At 48.2% G+C, this 18,623-nt stretch overlaps 7 protein-coding genes across 7 annotated transcripts; 4 read left to right on the top strand and 3 right to left on the bottom strand.

Annotated features, from left to right (window-relative positions):
* Positions 1-317: 317 nt before the first annotated feature.
* Positions 318-1,367, bottom strand: GIQ15_01179 (uncharacterized protein; the record flags this gene model as incomplete). Its single annotated transcript, XM_033548596.1, has 1 exon — positions 318-1,367. The coding sequence occupies one exon, from the start codon at positions 1,365-1,367 to the stop codon at positions 318-320; it is 1,050 nt and encodes a 349-aa protein (XP_033409547.1).
* Positions 1,368-5,924: 4,557 nt separating this feature from the next.
* On the bottom strand, positions 5,925-6,521 carry GIQ15_01178 (uncharacterized protein; the record flags this gene model as incomplete). Its single annotated transcript, XM_033548595.1, has 2 exons — positions 5,925-6,407; positions 6,486-6,521. 2 exons carry the CDS (start codon positions 6,519-6,521, stop codon positions 5,925-5,927), a joined length of 519 nt encoding a protein of 172 aa, XP_033409546.1.
* Positions 6,522-6,780: 259 nt separating this feature from the next.
* GIQ15_01177 (uncharacterized protein) lies at positions 6,781-8,113 on the top strand (the record flags this gene model as incomplete). The annotated part of the gene is made up of 5 exons (XM_033548594.1): positions 6,781-6,817; positions 6,908-6,924; positions 6,990-7,013; positions 7,070-7,482; positions 7,540-8,113. The coding sequence occupies 5 exons, from the start codon at positions 6,781-6,783 to the stop codon at positions 8,111-8,113; spliced, it is 1,065 nt and encodes a 354-aa protein (XP_033409545.1).
* A 375-nt stretch (positions 8,114-8,488) lies between these two features.
* On the top strand, positions 8,489-10,909 carry GIQ15_01176 (uncharacterized protein; the record flags this gene model as incomplete). Its single annotated transcript, XM_033548593.1, has 1 exon — positions 8,489-10,909. One exon carries the CDS (start codon positions 8,489-8,491, stop codon positions 10,907-10,909), a length of 2,421 nt encoding a protein of 806 aa, XP_033409544.1.
* Positions 10,910-11,880: 971 nt separating this feature from the next.
* GIQ15_01175 (protein phosphatase) lies at positions 11,881-13,954 on the top strand (the record flags this gene model as incomplete). Its single annotated transcript, XM_033548592.1, has 2 exons — positions 11,881-12,123; positions 12,179-13,954. The coding sequence occupies 2 exons, from the start codon at positions 11,881-11,883 to the stop codon at positions 13,952-13,954; spliced, it is 2,019 nt and encodes a 672-aa protein (XP_033409543.1).
* Positions 13,955-14,521: 567 nt separating this feature from the next.
* GIQ15_01174 (uncharacterized protein) lies at positions 14,522-15,573 on the top strand (the record flags this gene model as incomplete). The annotated part of the gene is made up of 3 exons (XM_033548591.1): positions 14,522-14,678; positions 14,838-15,151; positions 15,247-15,573. 3 exons carry the CDS (start codon positions 14,522-14,524, stop codon positions 15,571-15,573), a joined length of 798 nt encoding a protein of 265 aa, XP_033409542.1.
* Positions 15,574-15,952: 379 nt separating this feature from the next.
* Positions 15,953-18,211, bottom strand: GIQ15_01173 (uncharacterized protein; the record flags this gene model as incomplete). Its single annotated transcript, XM_033548590.1, has 8 exons — positions 15,953-16,116; positions 16,194-17,002; positions 17,064-17,572; positions 17,630-17,759; positions 17,813-17,889; positions 17,950-17,969; positions 18,038-18,078; positions 18,159-18,211. The coding sequence occupies 8 exons, from the start codon at positions 18,209-18,211 to the stop codon at positions 15,953-15,955; spliced, it is 1,803 nt and encodes a 600-aa protein (XP_033409541.1).
* Positions 18,212-18,623: the final 412 nt, after the last annotated feature.

The following is an 18,623-nucleotide window of genomic DNA, read 5'->3' as shown; positions in this document are numbered from 1 at the left end:
TGGGACGTTATCAAAAAATGAGGTAGCCGACCCGCCGGTTCTTCATGCAAAACGGAAAATAAACAGACACAAAAATGAATCAAACAAAAAACTCAAACGCTTGCTAAAGAACGCATCATATAATGAAACCAGAGACGAGTATGAAGGAAAAGGAAATATGCCAGATGAATACCGCTGCCGCTTAGTGAGGATGGAGAACGCCGTCAGTCATGCGGTTGATGCTTATGCTGCTGTGTTGTATAGTTGTATGGGTAGGTCGAGCCGCCGTCGATGTCGCCTTTCGCCTTATAGGATGATGTTTGTGATAGTCTACCCCTTTACATGGCTGTTCCGTACTGTAGGGCGAAATCAGGGTATCGGTCCGCCCAGATGAACCCATCCATGCCGGCAGCCGCACCGCACTGATGCTGCACCAGCATATCGGGTAGGAGGTAAGGGATGGCGGAGGCTAGGGTGGTTGGACATTCGTAGAACTCGGGGCTGCTGTATGTTGCCGTGGAGTAGGGCTGGCAATGCGACAGGGTAGGCGATGGCAGGGGCATGTCACTGTAGCTGACGTTTGTCCACATGTTCGGATGCGAGTCACTCGTCGTGGTCGTGCTGGGACTCGAAGGTAGAACGTCCCAGGACTCAACCGGGGAAGGAGATTGCTGAATCGGGCTATGATGCCACCATTCATCAGGGCCAGTGGAAGAAGGGACTAATGGCGTAGAACGCACCACATCGACGATCCGTGGCGGTGGAGGGAGAAGAGGAACGAAGAGGCCCATGATAGCGGCTTTGGCCTCGTCGGCCAGTCCGCAGAGCAGTTCTCCTGCGCCCTCTTCCTCCATGCCTTCCAGGGCGGTGGCGTTGGTCCGGTATACGAACCGGTTGGCGGCCTGGACGAATTCTTCTTGGAGTTTCTTGAGTTGAATCTCCTTTTCAGGCCAGTCCCATGTCTTGCTGGCGGTGTCGACGGAGTAGATCTCCTTGTGGTAGTCGACCAGCGTCTCGATGGTCTCGGGCGTCAGCTTGAAGGCGACCTCGTTCTGAGATACCATGTCGACATGCACGACGTAGGCTTCCATGTGAGCGAGCTGGTAGTTGAAGAGGGCGTCCACGAGCGGGTTTTCATCCTTGGGCAGTTTGGACTCGGGAGCCTTGGGCAGCATGATGGAACATAGGTTCCATAGGGCATTCGAGTGGGAGAGCACTTCTGTAAGGCATCGGGTGTGCTGCCCGACGTTGTTCAGCGGCCGCTTCACCTTGTTAACTCGCTTGAGCGTCAGGGTCAACCACTGTTCCACTCTGGATAGCACAACGGTAGGAGAAGATCTGGGAGCAAAGGCAGCAGCAGAGGCTGGTAGAAGACTAGTTGGCGGCATCTTGATATCTGGATCGCATTAAATCGTTTTTCACATGTACTGAATCTAGGTTTTGTATATCGATGGTTATAGCGTATAGGAGGGGTAAAAAATGTTAAAAATGAGAAATAAAATAATAAAATAGTAGATAATTATATTAGAAGAAAGAAGAGAGAGCGTGAGAGGGATAAAGAGGTCGACGTGTGGAAGGGGACGCTGGCACCTCTTTGTGTGTGTTGAGTATAGAGCGGGAAGGCTGTTTCTAGGGACGGGCAAGGAGTATGTATATATGAAGGAAGAACCAGGCCAGGCTCTCGGAAAACCTTGGGTATGGTGTATATACGAGCTGAGTTGCAAAAGCTTCCTCCTGCATATGTACGTTTAGGTTCTACACCAGCGCCCTTTTTGCCTGTCGCGTCTCTCTCTCTTCGTCTCTTCTCTTTAGGGGGGGCTCTGGGATGGCCGCAGGGAGGCCGCATGCAAAGTTCGCCAAAGTCGCAAAGTTGCAGCTCTTGTGGCGGGCGAAAAAAGCGTCATCGTCACGGAAATACCGTCATCTTACATACAGTACAGGTAACATGGCCTGTTCGAGTACGCGCCCACGATATAAATAGGCACAGGGAGAGGTTATCGGCGTATCCATGGTACAGTTCGGTTCGGTTCGGTACCGGCAGGCCCGTCACGGTATTCTCCGTTACCCTGCTAATACGCTTACCTGCATAGGTTTTACCTTACAGATAGTTTACATCATAGTTACATCTTCTCCTTCTTCCTAGGACAAGGCCGCGTTCTCTGGCATCGACGGCACTCTGCAGCGTTGTCGTTGTCAGTGTCATCGTTGTCAGTTGTCATGCAGTGAATAGGAGGGATGCGCACAGGCATGGGTTATAGTTTGCCTTCAGATGGACACAGCTTTTGGGCTTTTCTCCTGCGTATACGGGACCATCACCAGTGGCAAATTGACCCGACGCATCATCCTCCAGTTTACCCGCATTCCTGCTAGGGAAGGCTCCTTTTTTTCCCTCTCCCTTCTCCATCTACGGGCTACGGAGTAGCTTGATCGTTGGTGGAATAGGACAGGCGGCACAGTCAGGTCACGCCTCGCTCTGTCTCTCTCCTATTCACCGGCCAACGCCAGCTTCAGTGGCCAACGAGATACCTCTTCCTCATTTTTTTTATTTTCAAATACTCATACCCCGTATCAACGCCATGGTACACTGGCCTTGCATTACAGAGTGATGAATCTCGAAGAAGAGTGTGATAGGCGCTTCCTCCTCGTTTTTAACTCTTTATGCGCTCAGTGCTTTGAAACAAGCCCGTCGGCTCCTCTTGACGGGAGACGGGCCAATGCTATTGAACTCTCCCGGCAGATTGCGGGAATGTGAAAATCTGGAGCGACTATCCCTCGTGGATCATTACAGAGCTACGCGTGGAGTGCAGAAGCGAACGAAGGAGAAGCGTCGAGAGGCCTCCTATGTCCATCCACTCAACCTCGCCTTCGAGGCCATATTATATGCAACTTGCGTAGGCAGAGAACCGACCCACCGGGTTTCTTTCTTGCCTTTCGACGAGCCGATAGATATGGATACGCTACTCCGTTCTCCGTAGGTCGAAAGGGAGTTTCCCTGGCGCAGCTGATGGAGGGTGGTTGTCTTGGGTCACTTCAGCGATGGGATTCGCTGAGAGAACGAGACACCAAAGCGTCTGGCTGTGTTGGCATCCCTGTTCTGGCCGCTGATTGGGCGGTACTTTGATTGATCGGTCATTCGAGACTTTCTGGAAAACCAAAAACAATCATATACCACAGTCAGCAAACGTGTGTATAGGCGTAGATGCTATCGGCTTGCACGCTCTCGGACATTTTGATCTAGACACCTTAATGCTCCTACTGGTCACATCTCCGTCCTTCTCAAACATCTAATTGTATACTTATATTGCTTTGGCGCATATCACCTTCCATTATTTCATGTGACGATGCATGGACATATTATATCAACCACCAGATATGCTCACTAACAGCAGCCACTTATAAATATTATGCATTAACTGTTGCACAACGAACTGATTGATGTCCTGCAATATGCTATGCATCGACGGAACTAATTTTTGGTGAAAAAACGCCTTGTGACCGAGTCCTCTGCCTGTATTATGAGAGCATCCAGTAAGCATTTGAATTACATAACAGCTTCCTGCTTCGACTTCCATTCTAGGATGGAGAGACTCAGACCCTGGAGATCCGGCAGTCAGTGCTTTGAGACTATCGGACATGTTTCGCATGTGTAGCTACCTCCGACCAAAAAAAGAAACGCCTTGGTCTAGGTAGTGCCTGTGTGTGCGTGTGTGTGTGAGTGGGAATCATACGCATAAACAAACGCACAGCGTCAATAGTCGAAGGAATACCCTTTACGCGATGTCTCAGCGTCGGCAAGTATGCGCATGCGCGATACATGCGCCGAATATCCGTACTCCCCCTTATCCGTCCGTACAATGCAGCATCTACGCCTTGCCATGATCTGCGATTTGGCAACCCCAGCGCCTCCCAATTCTCAGCTGCGATGTGTCTGTCCATGGAAGACTTTTTATCCTCCTTGACGTCATGGGCACATGTGATATCGATCGTTGCGGAGTATATCCCCTTGCCCGTCACTGCTTGGGATATGTTATGGTTACTGCTGATCGGTGCGACGGACTTGTCCGGTTGTCCCGTCTGCTGTTGCAGTGCATGTTGACGCTGGATGATACCTTCGACCGCGCCACAGGGCCACTGCTGGTATACTCCGTGTGTATATGCGTGTGCTGGTATAGTTATATGCGTGTCTGCTAAGCCGTGGCTGTGCTGACTTTGCCCCAAGCGCCAAGAAGGGATAGTTAGGGTAATTTTGGTAAGTTATGTATTTTATTTCTTACTACCCGAAAAGTGCATCGTCATCGACATCGACATCGACCATCAGTCGTGATGCTTTACTTCACCGACTCTTGCTTGCCGGTTACGGAGGCTCAAGGAGGGCTTCGCTTCAGACTTGGGCTGTTAGGCGTAGGTGTCGTACATGCCAGACGACGTCATCGGGAACATCACTTGACGAGCTCGAAGTCATATACAGCTGAAGCGTCGTTGGACATGCAGAGATATGTCGCTGCTAGGTAGCGCCGCTCTCTTTTGTTTCGTCGGGTGCTAGTATGATGTGGAATATTGGCCATGGCCTTACGGTCGAGATGGTCATGTGGGAGAATTACGTAGTTGCATCCTGGCCGTCAAATCAGATTCTCGCGGCGTCAAATGAATTTTGCAGCAATATACGGCCGTCTACTCTGAACCCCCTTGAGTCACAATATTCACGACGTTACGGAGTAGAGATCTTCCATTCTGAAAGATCATCTTTCACCACAAAGCAGCATGTAGACGTGGAACTCTGAAACTCGCAGAGTACGTACTGCCCCGAGCCCACGGAATCGTTTCATGCTTAATGTTGTGTTCCCCTCACTCCCAAGATCCTTCTTCCAACCTCTGATTCGTCGGATATTCAATAATCCCAGAACCACTTTTCTGTTTCAAGATATACATATGAAACACAACGTCGGTGCCCCTCCCGACGGAGAAGTTTTTTCGATCTGCATTTTCCCGATAGCCTGACAGATCTTCCTTATCCGAGCATGTTTCCGGGTCCTTTTTCACTTCTAGACTTATGACTCACGGATGGGGAAACAATCTTGAAACATAAGCATATGCACGACTAGCTCAGTGGCTCCATGGATAGCGCGAAGTAGGCGCGAGACACGCGCGTGAGAGGGCAAAGTTTCAAGGTTTATTTGTTTGTTGATTGTTGTTTACGCATCGGTTGCACGGTCTCGTCTCTGGCCGGAGTGTTTCTTAGGATGAAACAATGCACGTCCATCAAAGGGCCGACCCTTTCCTTTGGTTCGTTGAAGTATTCTCGTATCTATCATGGATGATGTATGGCCTTGGAAGGCGGTGTGAATATACAATTACAAGGCAGTTGATGTCGAGAAACGTCGATTATAGAGTCAACGTTCATGGTTTTCTCTATGGTTTCTGCGTAGAGTAATATATATTCCTTATAATATGCAAAGTTCGAAGTCTGATAATCCAGTGAGCCCAGTCAGCCTGTGTCGTTTGCCGTGGCTCTGGTCCTTAAATGCCCTCCTTTCATCACTATGTACCATAGTAGATGCCTTTATTGAATACCCATACCCAGCTTAGAACTTTTGAATAGTCGAGATGCGGCACAAGATGGCATTCATTGACTTGGTAGACCATCTCCTAGGCTTGGAGTGAAAGTCATTCCCATAAACAGCTGGTCGAGCTAGCGACCTAATGGAGGGGGTACCGTAATGGTCGAGTGGGATACTGCACTCGTAAGTCCAACGTGCAGGTGTGCTTTGCGCTGCTCAAGGCCGACGGTTGCAATAGTGCTCCTGGCTTTGAAGCGAGTGCTTAGCCATTATCTCGGAGACCATAGAGCAATACGGCACTCTAAGGGAGTGCGATTTTGAGCATCTCATGCTCCGCCCGGCTTCCCTCCTGATAAGAATAATATCATCGTCCATAATCAATCGAGCTTAGGGATCCGTCGTAGACACATCATCGTGTTGTACGCCCTGCATCTTCCCCTCCTTTTCCTTCTTGATCTTCAAAAATACTTTTCTCTCCATCTCTCTCTCTTCAGTCTTCCTCTGCATGATCTTCTGAATATGTTCGGTTTTCTCCTTCGCCTCTTCTATCCGTCTCTTCACTTTCTTGGCTGCTTCTTCTTGCGCCTTACGCGCGGCCACGGAAGTTGTGTATTCCTTTCGTAGCTGCTGCAAATCGGCTTGTAACTCAACAATGTCCAATGGCGCGCACGTTACAGGGTGGTATCGGTGACTTGGTAAGGGGTCAGAAGGAACCCGTATATCAGGTAGCAGTGGGTGGATGGGGGTGGTTCGCAACGGCGAGTCAAGGTCGACGGCTTCGTTCATGTTGGAGTTTGATATCTTGGGCTCCGGAGGAGGGGATAGAGGCAGCTTGCTCGCTTCCATTGCGCTGCTTCGCTCAAGCTCTACCTATAGTATTCAAAGGTCGACATCTCAGCTCGTTTTCATTGACCCAAAGGTTTAGCAAAAGGAAAAGCGGTATCTTACGGCAATATCATCCCACCAATGAACGCGCTTAGTCATCTTTTCTGAGGCTTGAAGAGAGATATGTGGTCCGTGCCCAGTTGATCACTCTTGCATATCAGGAGGTGGTTTGTTTAAGACAAGCAATGAGCAAGATGATGATGCTCACTCTTCAACGTAAGAGTGATAGAGACTTGTTAGTATTCAGATTGTGTTGGAGGTTTTTATAAAACGTGTATTTCCCGTTTAGGACAAGTGAAAAACAAAGGCACGGCGGCACTCGCCGAGACTCTCTTGTAGAGTGAAGGGTGCTGTCAAAATGCAGGCCTTTGGTGAGGATCTCTTTCTCTTTGACCGTACATCCTGAGCTTTTCATGGAGCTTCCAAGATGAACCCCTGGGGTTATGCTGCATATGGAGCACATTTGCTAACTACTGGCTTTACAGTTCCCAAGAGCAGGAGGGTATGGAGACAACCCATTCCACTTCCATTTTTACAAACTTGTGGCTTATCTTAAACCCATTACAGCCTAGATTTACCTTGAGCCTACGCGTAAGTAGGCCGGTGATACCCCGATTTTCGTGTTTTATGTATTAACATCGTTCCAGATCATTGATATGATCAACGTCCCCTTGGTCGTTGGCTCAGCCTATGTTAAATGGCAACTGCCATCTTCAGTTTCTGCTGACCATAATGGCCACACAGAAAAGGCTCTGCTCCAGGACCACAGGGCATCGTGGGATTACGAGAAGCTGATGGTCGTTAGACTTACAGTTGATAGAAACCAGATGCTCCAAGACTGTGATCTTCAGCTTGATATCTTTCAAGAGTTTACGGCCGGAAACCGTGCTGATAGAGTACCTTTGGGGAATATCAAATTAAACCTGGCGGAGTATGTTGATAAGACTGAGAGCGATGAGGGGATTATGAGAAGATACTTGATGCAAAGTAGCAAGATCAACGCCACAGTCAAAATCGGCATTGCAATATCCCAGATTGAGGGAGACAGCAACTTTATCGCGTGAGTTTTCATACGCACTAAAGTCTAATGTCCTACGGGCTACTAAAACTGTCATAGACCACCACTCAAGCCTGCCACGGTATTCTCCGGGATTGCTGGGGTGATGTCAACCGAGCATGGAGAAATCAATGATGATGGCCATATCCCTTCAATTAATAATAGGGGCCGCGAGTATAGCGACCTTCAGGACATGTATCGCTCGACTTTAGCTGCAGCCTGGGTAACCCTTCCCGATGAGCTACCTCCAGATCAACTGATAGAGAACATATTTGCCGGTGGAGATGGCTTCCCGTCAAACTACTCACGGCCTAAGGTAGAGGATGATGAAGAAGACGACGATGACGAGTCTATCAGCGATGCAGATTCACGTCGAACTGTCCGTGATAACAAAAATTCTCCAGGCCACAGCCCAAGAATTAAAGACCCCTTTGCTACTCATTCCCGAAGTGACAGCAGGCAGTCCGATTTTTCGTTCGGTGCTGGCGGGAAGGAAAGAATCGACACCCATACATATGAAAGGCCGAGCGGGAAAAAGCGGAAGAAAAAGGCTCTCACTGAGTTTGACCTTCGTGAGGACCTCCGCAGCTGGGAGGTCTCATGGGCCAAGGAAGATCAACTACAACAACAGTGAACGGACGGAAGCCGCTAGTGCACTGAATGGCATTTGTCTTTTATTCTTTGCCACTGTACATTCAACTGTCTGGAGTTTCACTGGGAGTGTAGGTACTTTCCTTTCCAAGGAGGCAAGGGTGGTCTTTCATTTTGCAGGATGTACTTTGTTATATAAATATTGCACCTATGCTCAAGGGCATACCAGGGGTTCTTTATATAGAACTTCTTATGGTTTATCTTCCCGAAACCTTGTTTTTAGATATCGGAACGGAATAATATCCTAGCCGATATCGAGATCAGCTTTATTTTATTTTTACCTTGGGAGCTTCATTGCCAGCTTCAAGTTTCATTTAACATGTAACCTTGAGCTGAATTGTTTTTTTAAACTATACATATGTTTTGGAAAAGGGGCACACATGTCGCGGGCTACGTAAGGTGCCGGAATTATTCCAACCTCCCGAAACTTCCACGCGAGTCGCCCGTCTCTCGCGAATCTCGACCAGGGCGCCGCCGTCGTCGAATTCCTGGCCAGAAGCCAGGTCGAGCACCAACCGATGGCAAAACTGAAGAAGAAGACCTTTCACACCGCGTTGAATATTTGGAAAACGTGAAGGCTCTCGGAAAGCCTGCTCATGTGATCATATTGAAGAACCAAGCGCGTCGTGCTCAGGAAGAGTCGCAAGAAAACAATAAGGACAAAGTGACATGGAAAACCCCAACGGAACTATTGAAGGACCTACACAAGGAAAAGGTTGACTTTAGGCTCGAGGAGGTACAAGAAAACCTAGATCGCCTTCGCTCGCTATATAATCCTGGACAGAGCGTTCCACTGAAGAATTGGAACGACCTTCATAAAACGCTCCATGACGGATTCACCCATGAGCAGATAAGAAGGTATTACAACGGCTTCGAACGAGATAATACACCTGGTGACCAAAATGGATGGAGGGCTGGAACTTCTCCATACATGGACCAACCACCGGTGCCCCAGGGCCGGATTGCATCCCGAATTCCAGGGCTGAACGATATGGGCACAAAGAAAAACGTGGCACACAAAATAATGAGAGAATGCTGGGGATTATCGATAGACGGCGAGGAGGGCCAGCTTGATGTTCACTTCGATGAGCATCCATTGTCGGTTTTATTGCTCCCAACCATGTCTCTCATGAAGATGCTCGCAGAATCCCATAAAGTCAAAATCGACGTATCTCGACATCTCGGTTTAATCAGAATAACAGGCAACAAGGAATCATGCTTGGAAACTAGTCGGCAGCTCAACGAATGGGCGTCGGATGTGCGATCGATGGATATCAGTCCTCCAGTTGCGCATCTAAAATCTACAGCAGATGTGGATTATTGGGAACATACGCTTCTGCCCTGGTTACAGAGCGAGTACAATGTTTCATTTGACGTGAATTGGAATGAGAACAAAATGACCATCCGTTACTTGCAAAGTGCCGAGTCTAATGCGCAACGTGCACGACAAACCCTATATCTTGCAATAACCCATCCGTATCAGAAGGAAGGGTTACTTACAAATGTTGGAAACTCCCAGGGCGCCCATTTGTATCCTGTGAGCTGTCCAGACTTTATGAAGCTTCCCGAACGGCAGAAAGAATGGGTACGATGGATGAAAAGGGAAGAGGGCGATGGGAGGATTCTCGGAAAACCTCCAGCCTCTATATACGGAAAAGGGCCAACAAAACCATTCCATACGCTGCTAGAGATGTTGTTTGACAATGGAGAATCCCATAAACAAAGTGTGCTTGACCCACGGTTTACACGCGAGGTTATTACGGCAACAGTGGGACAATGTTTGTTCGAAGGCCAGCCTTCTTTAAATAACGACCAAGTGTCTTTCCCCGACATTGAATCCTCGCATAGGACGTTTATTAACGAGGTTCCGAATACCCTTCCATTCTTAGATTCTTTGGATACCGCAGAAAACAACGATAATATAAACACCTTCCGCATCCGACTCGTGCCCTCCCATAGGGGACTGGAACATCCAGATCTGCCGGAGTTGGAACTTGAATTAGAGGCTGCCTTGCCGGAGGATAGCGAAGAGGTATCGGTCAGCCCAAAAATTCGGAGAGCGAGCGCCATCGTTAGTAGTCGGGACGTGGACATGCTCCTCCCCGAGAGTCCCCTGGATATCCGATTTAACAAGACGCTCTACTATAATCTCTTTGAACTCGATGGTTCTGAGACTACTCCAAATCCTGCCACGGAGGATACCGCATTTTATACTAGTCTTCATAAATGTGCCGAAGCATTTCAACTTAACCTACCTTCCTCCCGCAATCAGCCTCCCATGCCTCTATTCTGCAACCTTACCATCCCTAAAAAGTTTGCTGACCTGCTTGGTTCGCCGCCAACACCAATCCAAAGTGCCCCAAAGAACACCAAGAAAGATGCGGAATATATCACTGGAGAATACTACATCTACCCGCCAGTACAGTCCCTTGCAGACGCCGGCGTCTCCCGATATATCTATAAGGACTTCGATCTCACTTTTGGTAGCCAGAGCATGGGCCCTTATCTTCCTACAAAAACCACGGATATCAGCTTAACCCTTGGCCTACACGACGGTGAACGGCGTCCTCACGCTGCACAGCCCAACCAGAAGCTGAGCTCGTCATCACAGGGTGAATCGTCAGTTGGCTCCCTTCGAGCCGCATTGCTACCGTTCTATCTCCGGTCTTGTCATTTGGCATTTGGGTTCGCAGCACCACCGCAACTATCAGCTGAAGGACTTGATGATGAGCCATTCGGTGAGGAGCTATTTGATGAAAGGTCCGAAGGTGATATTTAGACAATTTTTCTCGCAACCTGTATTTTATACATGTATATGATTTTTTTTTAATAATGTATTACTATTAGACGTGTCATTGTTTCCCTTCTCGCATTTCATTTTCATCTTTGCATGGCGGAAAGCAACTATCACGTGTCATTGGGGACTCCCACCATCAGGTGAAAGAACAATCAAGATATACTGAAAGCTGAAACAAAAAGAGGTAGAAACTCATATACAAGAGATTAGGCTAAAGACATATATTTTGACAGCCCTATTCCCTGTTTGCAGTAAGCCGAGGGACCTGAACTGGCCGGGTTTTCCATCTGGTAGTGACGTATTAAATAAACCTTCCATGCGGATGTCACTAGCGCAACTTTGGCATCAAAATGAGCTCTTGATCTCGATCAAACAGCTGACATTTCACATATTCTTCACTGTACCTGTCCTTTATCCACACATATTTCTTTATTTTATCCCAAGTCTCCTAATACCTTTGTTCCTAGCCTGAAGATCCTTTTGTTTAAGCTTGCATAGCCTTTAATATCTTGCCCTTATCTACAACACACTCCGCGGACCACCTCTATCCCACTCTGTGCCATACCAGCATGATATCCAGTTAACGGCATCCTGGAATAGTTATAAGAAGATGGATAAGACTAGGATAGCTAAGGTTGCTATTATCTATTACCCCCATACTTCCACAATATAACTAACCTGGGTTCTTCAAATGCTAGGTGGACGATGTCACCCTGTTCCGTCGAGGGGAGAAGGCAGTAGGCACTCTTCACCTTACTCCTCACCATATTGTCTTCTCGCATATCCCTCCTTATAAAGAAACCTCCAAAGAAATCTCTAAGGAAAAAGCAGTGGTGGGCCATAAAGAGATATGGGTCACGTATCCAATCATCTGCTTTTGCACATTCAGGCCTGCATCTCCAGCATCCCGCCAACCAGCATCAATACGGTTGCGTTGCCGTGATTTCAGTTTTATGTGCTTCACTTTTCCAAATGAGGCAAAATCTAGAGATGTGTATGAGACAATAAAGACATGGACATGCAAACTTGGAAGTATCGAGAAACTGTATGCGTTCAGTTTTCAGCCTCCTGCGGCAGAGCGTGCTTTGAATGGATGGGACATATACGATCCTCGCAAGGAATGGGCACGTCTCGGGGTTGGCAGGGCAGACCATGAATCCAACTGGAGAATATCCAGCGTCAATATCGATTATAAGGTACGGTGTTCCCAACGATTTGATTTATTCTATATGATCCTGATACCAGTTCTAGTTTTCGCCAACGTACCCCGCGCTCCTCCCAGTGCCAGTTACTATATCCGATAATACGATTAATTATGCTGGAAGATACCGCTCAAGAGCACGGATTCCGGTTCTGACCTATCTTCACCCGGTCAACAACTGCTCCATCACACGTTCATCTCAACCTCTTGTTGGTGTGCGCGGTAACCGCAGCATCCAGGATGAAAAGCTCCTCGCTGCTATATTCTCGACTTCCCGCCAGGATAGACCGTTAGCAAACGTTTCACCTCCTTGTCTAGAGACAGAGTCCTCAAACTCGAGCGCAGAAGATCAGTTTGGTACCCAGTCTGACTTTGAATTTTCGAACGCAGAGGAGTTAGAAGACGAGGTGATAGCTGCTGCCCGAAATGAGAGCAAGGAATACAAAACGCAGGTATATGGAGCCCAGCAGAACAACTTGATTGTCGATGCTCGTCCAACCGTGAATGCTCTTGCGATGCAGGCGGTTGGGTTAGGATCCGAAAACATGGACAACTACAAATTTGCTGCTAAAGCTTACTTGGGAATTGACAACATCCATGTGATGAGGGAGTCGCTTAATAAAGTCAACGAGGCTCTCAAAGACTCCGATATCAGCCCATTGCCGCCCAACCGTGAACAGCTTCTGAAAAGTGGGTGGTTGAAGTATATCGCCGTTATTCTTGATGGAGCCGCATTGATTGCACGTCAAGTCGGGCTGCAGCACTCCCATGTTCTAATCCACTGCTCTGATGGATGGGATAGAACTGGCCAATTAAGTGCATTAAGTCAGTTGTGTCTGGACCCATATTACAGAACCTTGGAAGGATTTATGGTGCTCATCGAAAAGGACTGGCTTGCATTCGGCCATATGTTCCGCCATAGATCCGGTCACTTGAATAGCGATAAGTGGTTCCAGGTTGAAAATGATCGAGGCAGTGACTCTGCGAGGGGTGGTTTTGAGGGTGGGGTAGCAGGTAAGGCCCTTGAGAGTGCTCTCCTCAGCGCAAAAGGATTCTTCAACCGTGATAATGTGAGCCGGGACTCGTTGGTAGAGCCCGATGGCGACAAAGCTGAGCCTGATGCTTCGAACTCCAAGAAGCCAACCCCCGCTCCAAAGTCGCCCGTCAGCGACCTTGATATGACGAAACCCAAAGAAACAAGCCCTGTCTTCCATCAGTTCTTGGATGCTACTTATCAACTACTATACCAACATCCAACCCGCTTTGAATTCAACGAACGTTTCCTTCGTCGGCTGCTCTATCATCTTTACTCTGGCCAGTACGGTACTTTCCTTTACAATAGTGAAAAGGAGCGAGTCGACCGTGGGGCCAAGGAAAAGACTCGCAGTGTCTGGGACTACTTCCTGGCAAGGAGGGCTCAGTTTGTTAACCCAGAGTATGACCCACTCATCGACGACAACAAACGTGGCAGCGAACGGCTACTCTTCCCTCGCACATACGAAGTGAGATGGTGGGCTGAAGCATTTGGACGCAACGATTCTGAGATGAACAATCCACGCATATCGAGTACTGGTGTTTTAGTGGAGAGGGATTGCCCGAGTGGATCAATGACCCCAATGATTGGGGTTGAAACTGCTGAGAGCTCTACCGGCCCTGTACATCAGCAATCAACCACATCTCAACCCTCTACGGGCGGCCCTACAACCAGCATTACCTCTCTTGCAGCCAGTCTCTCAAATTTGGGTTTGCCCGTTGGGAGAGAAGGCGGTCCTGGAACACGCAGCCCTTCAATCAAAGCTAAGGAAATGGAGTTGGAGATGAAGTAGAGAGCAGTGACTTATAGTCATTTTGGGTTAACTTAATGGGGAACTTGCGGCGTCTTTAAAGGGGATCAAGCTTGGTTATTGGGGATCCAGGTGTTGCATTGGGATTCAGGGATTTATAAACCCTTCATGACGTTTATGACCAGGGCGAGACGAAGTGCCTTTTTTGTTAATGAGCCATGTCACAATACCCGCAACTATTTCAAGATATATTTTTATGTTCTAATCCACGTTAGGTCTGGCGTTAGTAGGTTCTTAGATGGCGAGGAAATTAAACCCATAGGCCTTTCCACTCACTGCAAGGATGCATCTATATCATCCCCCCTTCAGCCTTCTAGCACGTGACAGTATCGCGCTTACTCAGCAAATATAGAAGGGCAAGCCCTAAGCCCTAACTTTATACAGTATCCCCCACTAAATCGACGAATTAGGAAACCTAACCGCAACTTTCGAGCTGTGTCTGAAAGTTGCCCATCTTGACCACCGCAAAGCTCCTTTTCCACGACTCGACTCCGGCGGATATCTCTCAGCTTCACCAAACGAAATTCCACGTTTCGACATACCGCAATCATGTCCGCCGCTGTACAGGGAGCGATCTCCAAGCGCCGCAAGTTCGTGGCCGACGGTGTGTTCTACGCCGAATTGAACGAGTTCTTCCAGCGCGAATTGGCTGAGGAGGGCTACTCTGGCGTCGAAGTCCGAGTTACTCCCACCGTTACCGACATCAGTACGTGATCTTCCCTGAAATATTTTTTCCTTTGGATTTTGCGAACGGAACGGGAGATATTATGGCTGGGAATGGATGGAACCAACACATACGCCCATGACCAAAATTGAATATGGAAAATGAATGCGAAGGTCCTAACAATATGTCTTTCTCAAACAGTCATCCGCGCTACCCACACCCAAGAAGTTTTGGGTGAGCAAGGTCGCCGTATCCGCGAACTCACTTCCCTCATCCAGAAGCGATTCAAGTTCCCAGAGAACTCCGTCTCCCTCTATGCCGCCAAGGTCCAAAACCGTGGTCTCTCTGCCGTTGCACAGTGTGAGAGTTTGAGATACAAACTCCTCAACGGTTTGGCCGTCCGAAGAGCTTGCTATGGTGTTCTCCGATTCATCATGGAGAGCGGTGCTAAGGGTTGTGAGGTCGTTGTTTCTGGAAAACTACGAGCTGCCCGTGCCAAGAGCATGAAGTTCACTGTACGTTTTTGAATACCTTTCAATACCCAGAATACTGGAAGGCTACGGAGGAATATAAATGGGAAGCAAGAAGACTAATAGGCAATTCTGTATAGGATGGTTTCATGATTCACTCCGGTCAGCCAGCTCGCGACTTCATCGACCACGCTACCCGTCACGTTCTCCTCCGCCAGGGTGTTCTCGGTATCAAGGTCAAGATCATGCGCGGAAGCGACCCAGAGGGCAAGTCTGGACCTCAAAAGACCCTCCCCGACTCCGTCACCATCATCGAGCCAAAGGAGGAACAGCCAGTTCTTCAGCCAATGAGCCAGGACTACGGAGCCAAGGCTGCTGCCGCCCAAGCTCTCGCTGAACAGCAACGGTTGGCTGAGCAAGAGCAAGAAGGTGGTGCGGAAGTTGAGGCTGGAGAGGCCCAAGAGTAAACAAAAATAAATGAAGAAAATATGAACGACTCGGTTTTATGATTTTGCTGCAACGGGATTTCTCTCTTATTCTAATTTATTTGAGCTCTTGTCATCCTATTCCAAAATTTCAACCCTTGTTTTAATTATTGAAATAGAATTGAAATGGATATGATGAAAGTGATACTCAACCTGGTGTCTTTACTCAGACATTTGTTTTGTTTAGACTACCCCTGTAGGCCTAATTCCACGAAGGGACACCTATTTATTGGTTTCTCTTCCCCTCGGAATTATCTAAACGTAATCGAACTTGACAGAGAATAAGGACTTTGATAAATTTTACTCTTTGATATACTTTCAATCATTAATTTCCTCAACAAAAAAGTATCTAGGTATAGTCTTATAGGAGCGGTTCAATATCGATCTCGAGAGCGCTCACGGGACATTTCAGATCGAACTTTTCAAGGACAGTTGGATGTAATATGCCAAAGGAGCCGATGACATGCTCCTTTTCTCCAAGGCGAAGATGTATGGAGGCAGCATGGCCAGGGAAGTAAGTAGGGTCTATCAGATATCAACGTTAGCCAACCTTATCCAAAAACAGGGAGGGCCCTGTGGACCTTTCAGGGGACAGTTCTTACCATCAAGTTCCTCAATCCAATAATGTGACCCCTTAACATCCGGGTTGTCTAGCCCTTCCTCGCCAACGATAAAAGCACTTCTCATCATCATCATGACCTTGTCTAGCAAACCGTGAACAACTTCGAAACCGCTAGTTTTGCCATACCACGTCGCAGCGAAGTGACGTTCATTACGACTCTTTCGTTCAAGTGAGAGATCCTTCAATCCCACATCACTAACTTCAAAAATTTTAATAGGCAGACTATGGTTTTTGTTCTCGCGGATAGTCTTCAAGAGGCCGGGTAGAAGACTTGTTCGAACAACTTGGAACTCAACTGTTTTAGGGTTGGCGAGTTTAACGGCGGTGTTTCCATCGTCTTTGCGGTTAACCCAGGCAAAGTTCTCGTCATGGGAGCACAAAGCGAAAGTAAGAACTTCCGTCCATCCTGCCATGCCGGCTTCTTCTCTGATGATGTCGGCTAGCTTGTTGACTGGGAGAGGCTGAGCAATGGTGCCGGATTTACTTGGGAAGGATCGTGGAAGTTCATTGAAGCCATATGCGATAGCAACGTCTTCCATAATATCGGCTTGATGAAGGATATCTGCTCGAGTGACTGGAATGGAAACATCAAGGGTATCTTTTGATTTCTCCGAGACCTTGGCAGACAGGGCCATCTTTTTGAGCAACTCGCACATTTCCTGGCCGGAAAGAGATAGGCCAGTGCATTGGTTAATGTAAGCTATGCTGGCTTGAGCAACTCTAGGCTCAAGGGTTGGGACTTGTCGTGATTCCTTATTGTGCTCGGAAACAATTTTGATGGGTTCAATCCTACGAATGGTAGGTAAGTCTGTTTGGCCGAAAAATAAAAGGGGTAAAAGGCGTAACTTACGTGAATGGCTCTTCCGTGCATTGCGAGAACATGGTAACCATAATGTTCATCACGATTTCTAGCTTCGTCTTATCCGTGGCCGTAATCTCCATGAAAACGTTTCGGGTATCGAGCGTTATCTTGGAGTGATCCCCGTTAATGATTGGCGGCAGGGAGCAGACGGTCCTCTTAGAATCGTAGATGACAGGATAAACCGGTGAATCACGAATGATGTGCAGGAATTTACCCAAGTTCTTATCTTTCTCATAAAATTCCATCAACTGTTCCCCGTCCATGCATTGGGTCTGGTTTAGCGGGGTGAATTTTATATCCTTGGGAAGCAAAGCTTCGTATGAGAAGGGGCCGTGGATGGTGTCGAGGTCGTGTGTTCCAATGGAGACCAGCGTCCTCTGTCGAGCAATATTTTGATGGAGCTTATCTTGCAGGGCAATGAAGGAGTTGTATCGAGCCTGGTCAAAGTGAATATTGCGGAAGACCGCACCAGCCACGTACGGTCGTACATTCTCCGTCTAGTTGACTTGTCTCAGCTTTTTCCACTCTCCACATTCATCAAGACTTGGTCTCACCTCTGGCTTAACGACAAGAGTTTGCAGCTGTCCGCTTGGTGGGGTGACTACTCTGTAGTTTGGCGAAACGGCCTTTCCGCGGAAGATATTCAACATCAGGGATATGCCCTCGAAGCATAGCAAATCGTAGCTACATTTGCCTTAGCAACTGCGTCTTCTATACCGGAGAGGCGGCGGACAAACCGATTGGCAGGAATTTCGATCTTTAGCTGCGGGGGTTCCTGGACCCCGTTCACGAATGGCCGGTCGGTGTCGGTGGTCTATACAACTCGTTTAGCATCAGGAATCCAGCGTAAACAGCGGACAAGGACAGAACTCACGTCTTCATCAAGCTCGAGGCCTGAACCCGCGACGGGTGATATATAAGTAAATGTAGATATCATCGTGGGATATAGTGGGGTGACTCACCGAACTCGAAGCAGAGCTCGTCGAACTGCTCGGTGGTGTATCTGCAGAGAAGTAGCAGTTAGTAAATCATTATAAACAGCATATAAACATAAAGAATCAAACAGGCAGGGAGCATCCTTACTCCTGGCCGAGGGCCTTGAAGAGCGCCGTCTTATCGACAGCTATCGTGGGCATCTTGAGACGCGGCAAGCGAGAGCTCAATGCAAGTGAGAAGAGACAATCTGAGAGTCGAAGCTGCGAGCGTACACGTCCTGTCTTCTGCGAGCACCCGCGACTGTCGACACTGTCGATATCAATATCCTAGGTGGTTAGTTGTATGTTCTATGTGAAGATATCTCGAAGTGTTCGCCTGCACCGCCACAGGGTGTGCCCTTGTTGGGTTTTGTCACCAGCCACGGCCAGCTTCAACCCTCCACCAACTTCGACTTGTTACGGCGTCAAAGAGTCCATCCAGATGTCATCGCCCGCCGTGAGCCCATAGCAACTCGAATCCGCCCATCGCAACTCGAAGGACGCCCTCCAGCTCGGTTTCTACAGTCCAAAGTGCGTCTCAGCCGCCAGTGCAGTGCAGTCCCCTCCGTCCCCT

Source organism: Arthroderma uncinatum (genome assembly GCF_011692745.1).
Source record: "Arthroderma uncinatum strain CBS 119779 chromosome Unknown scaffold1, whole genome shotgun sequence".
In the NCBI taxonomy this organism is placed as follows: domain Eukaryota; kingdom Fungi; phylum Ascomycota; class Eurotiomycetes; order Onygenales; family Arthrodermataceae; genus Arthroderma; species Arthroderma uncinatum.
Note: the sequence above shows the minus strand (reverse complement) of the source record. Positions and strands in the feature narration are given on the sequence as shown.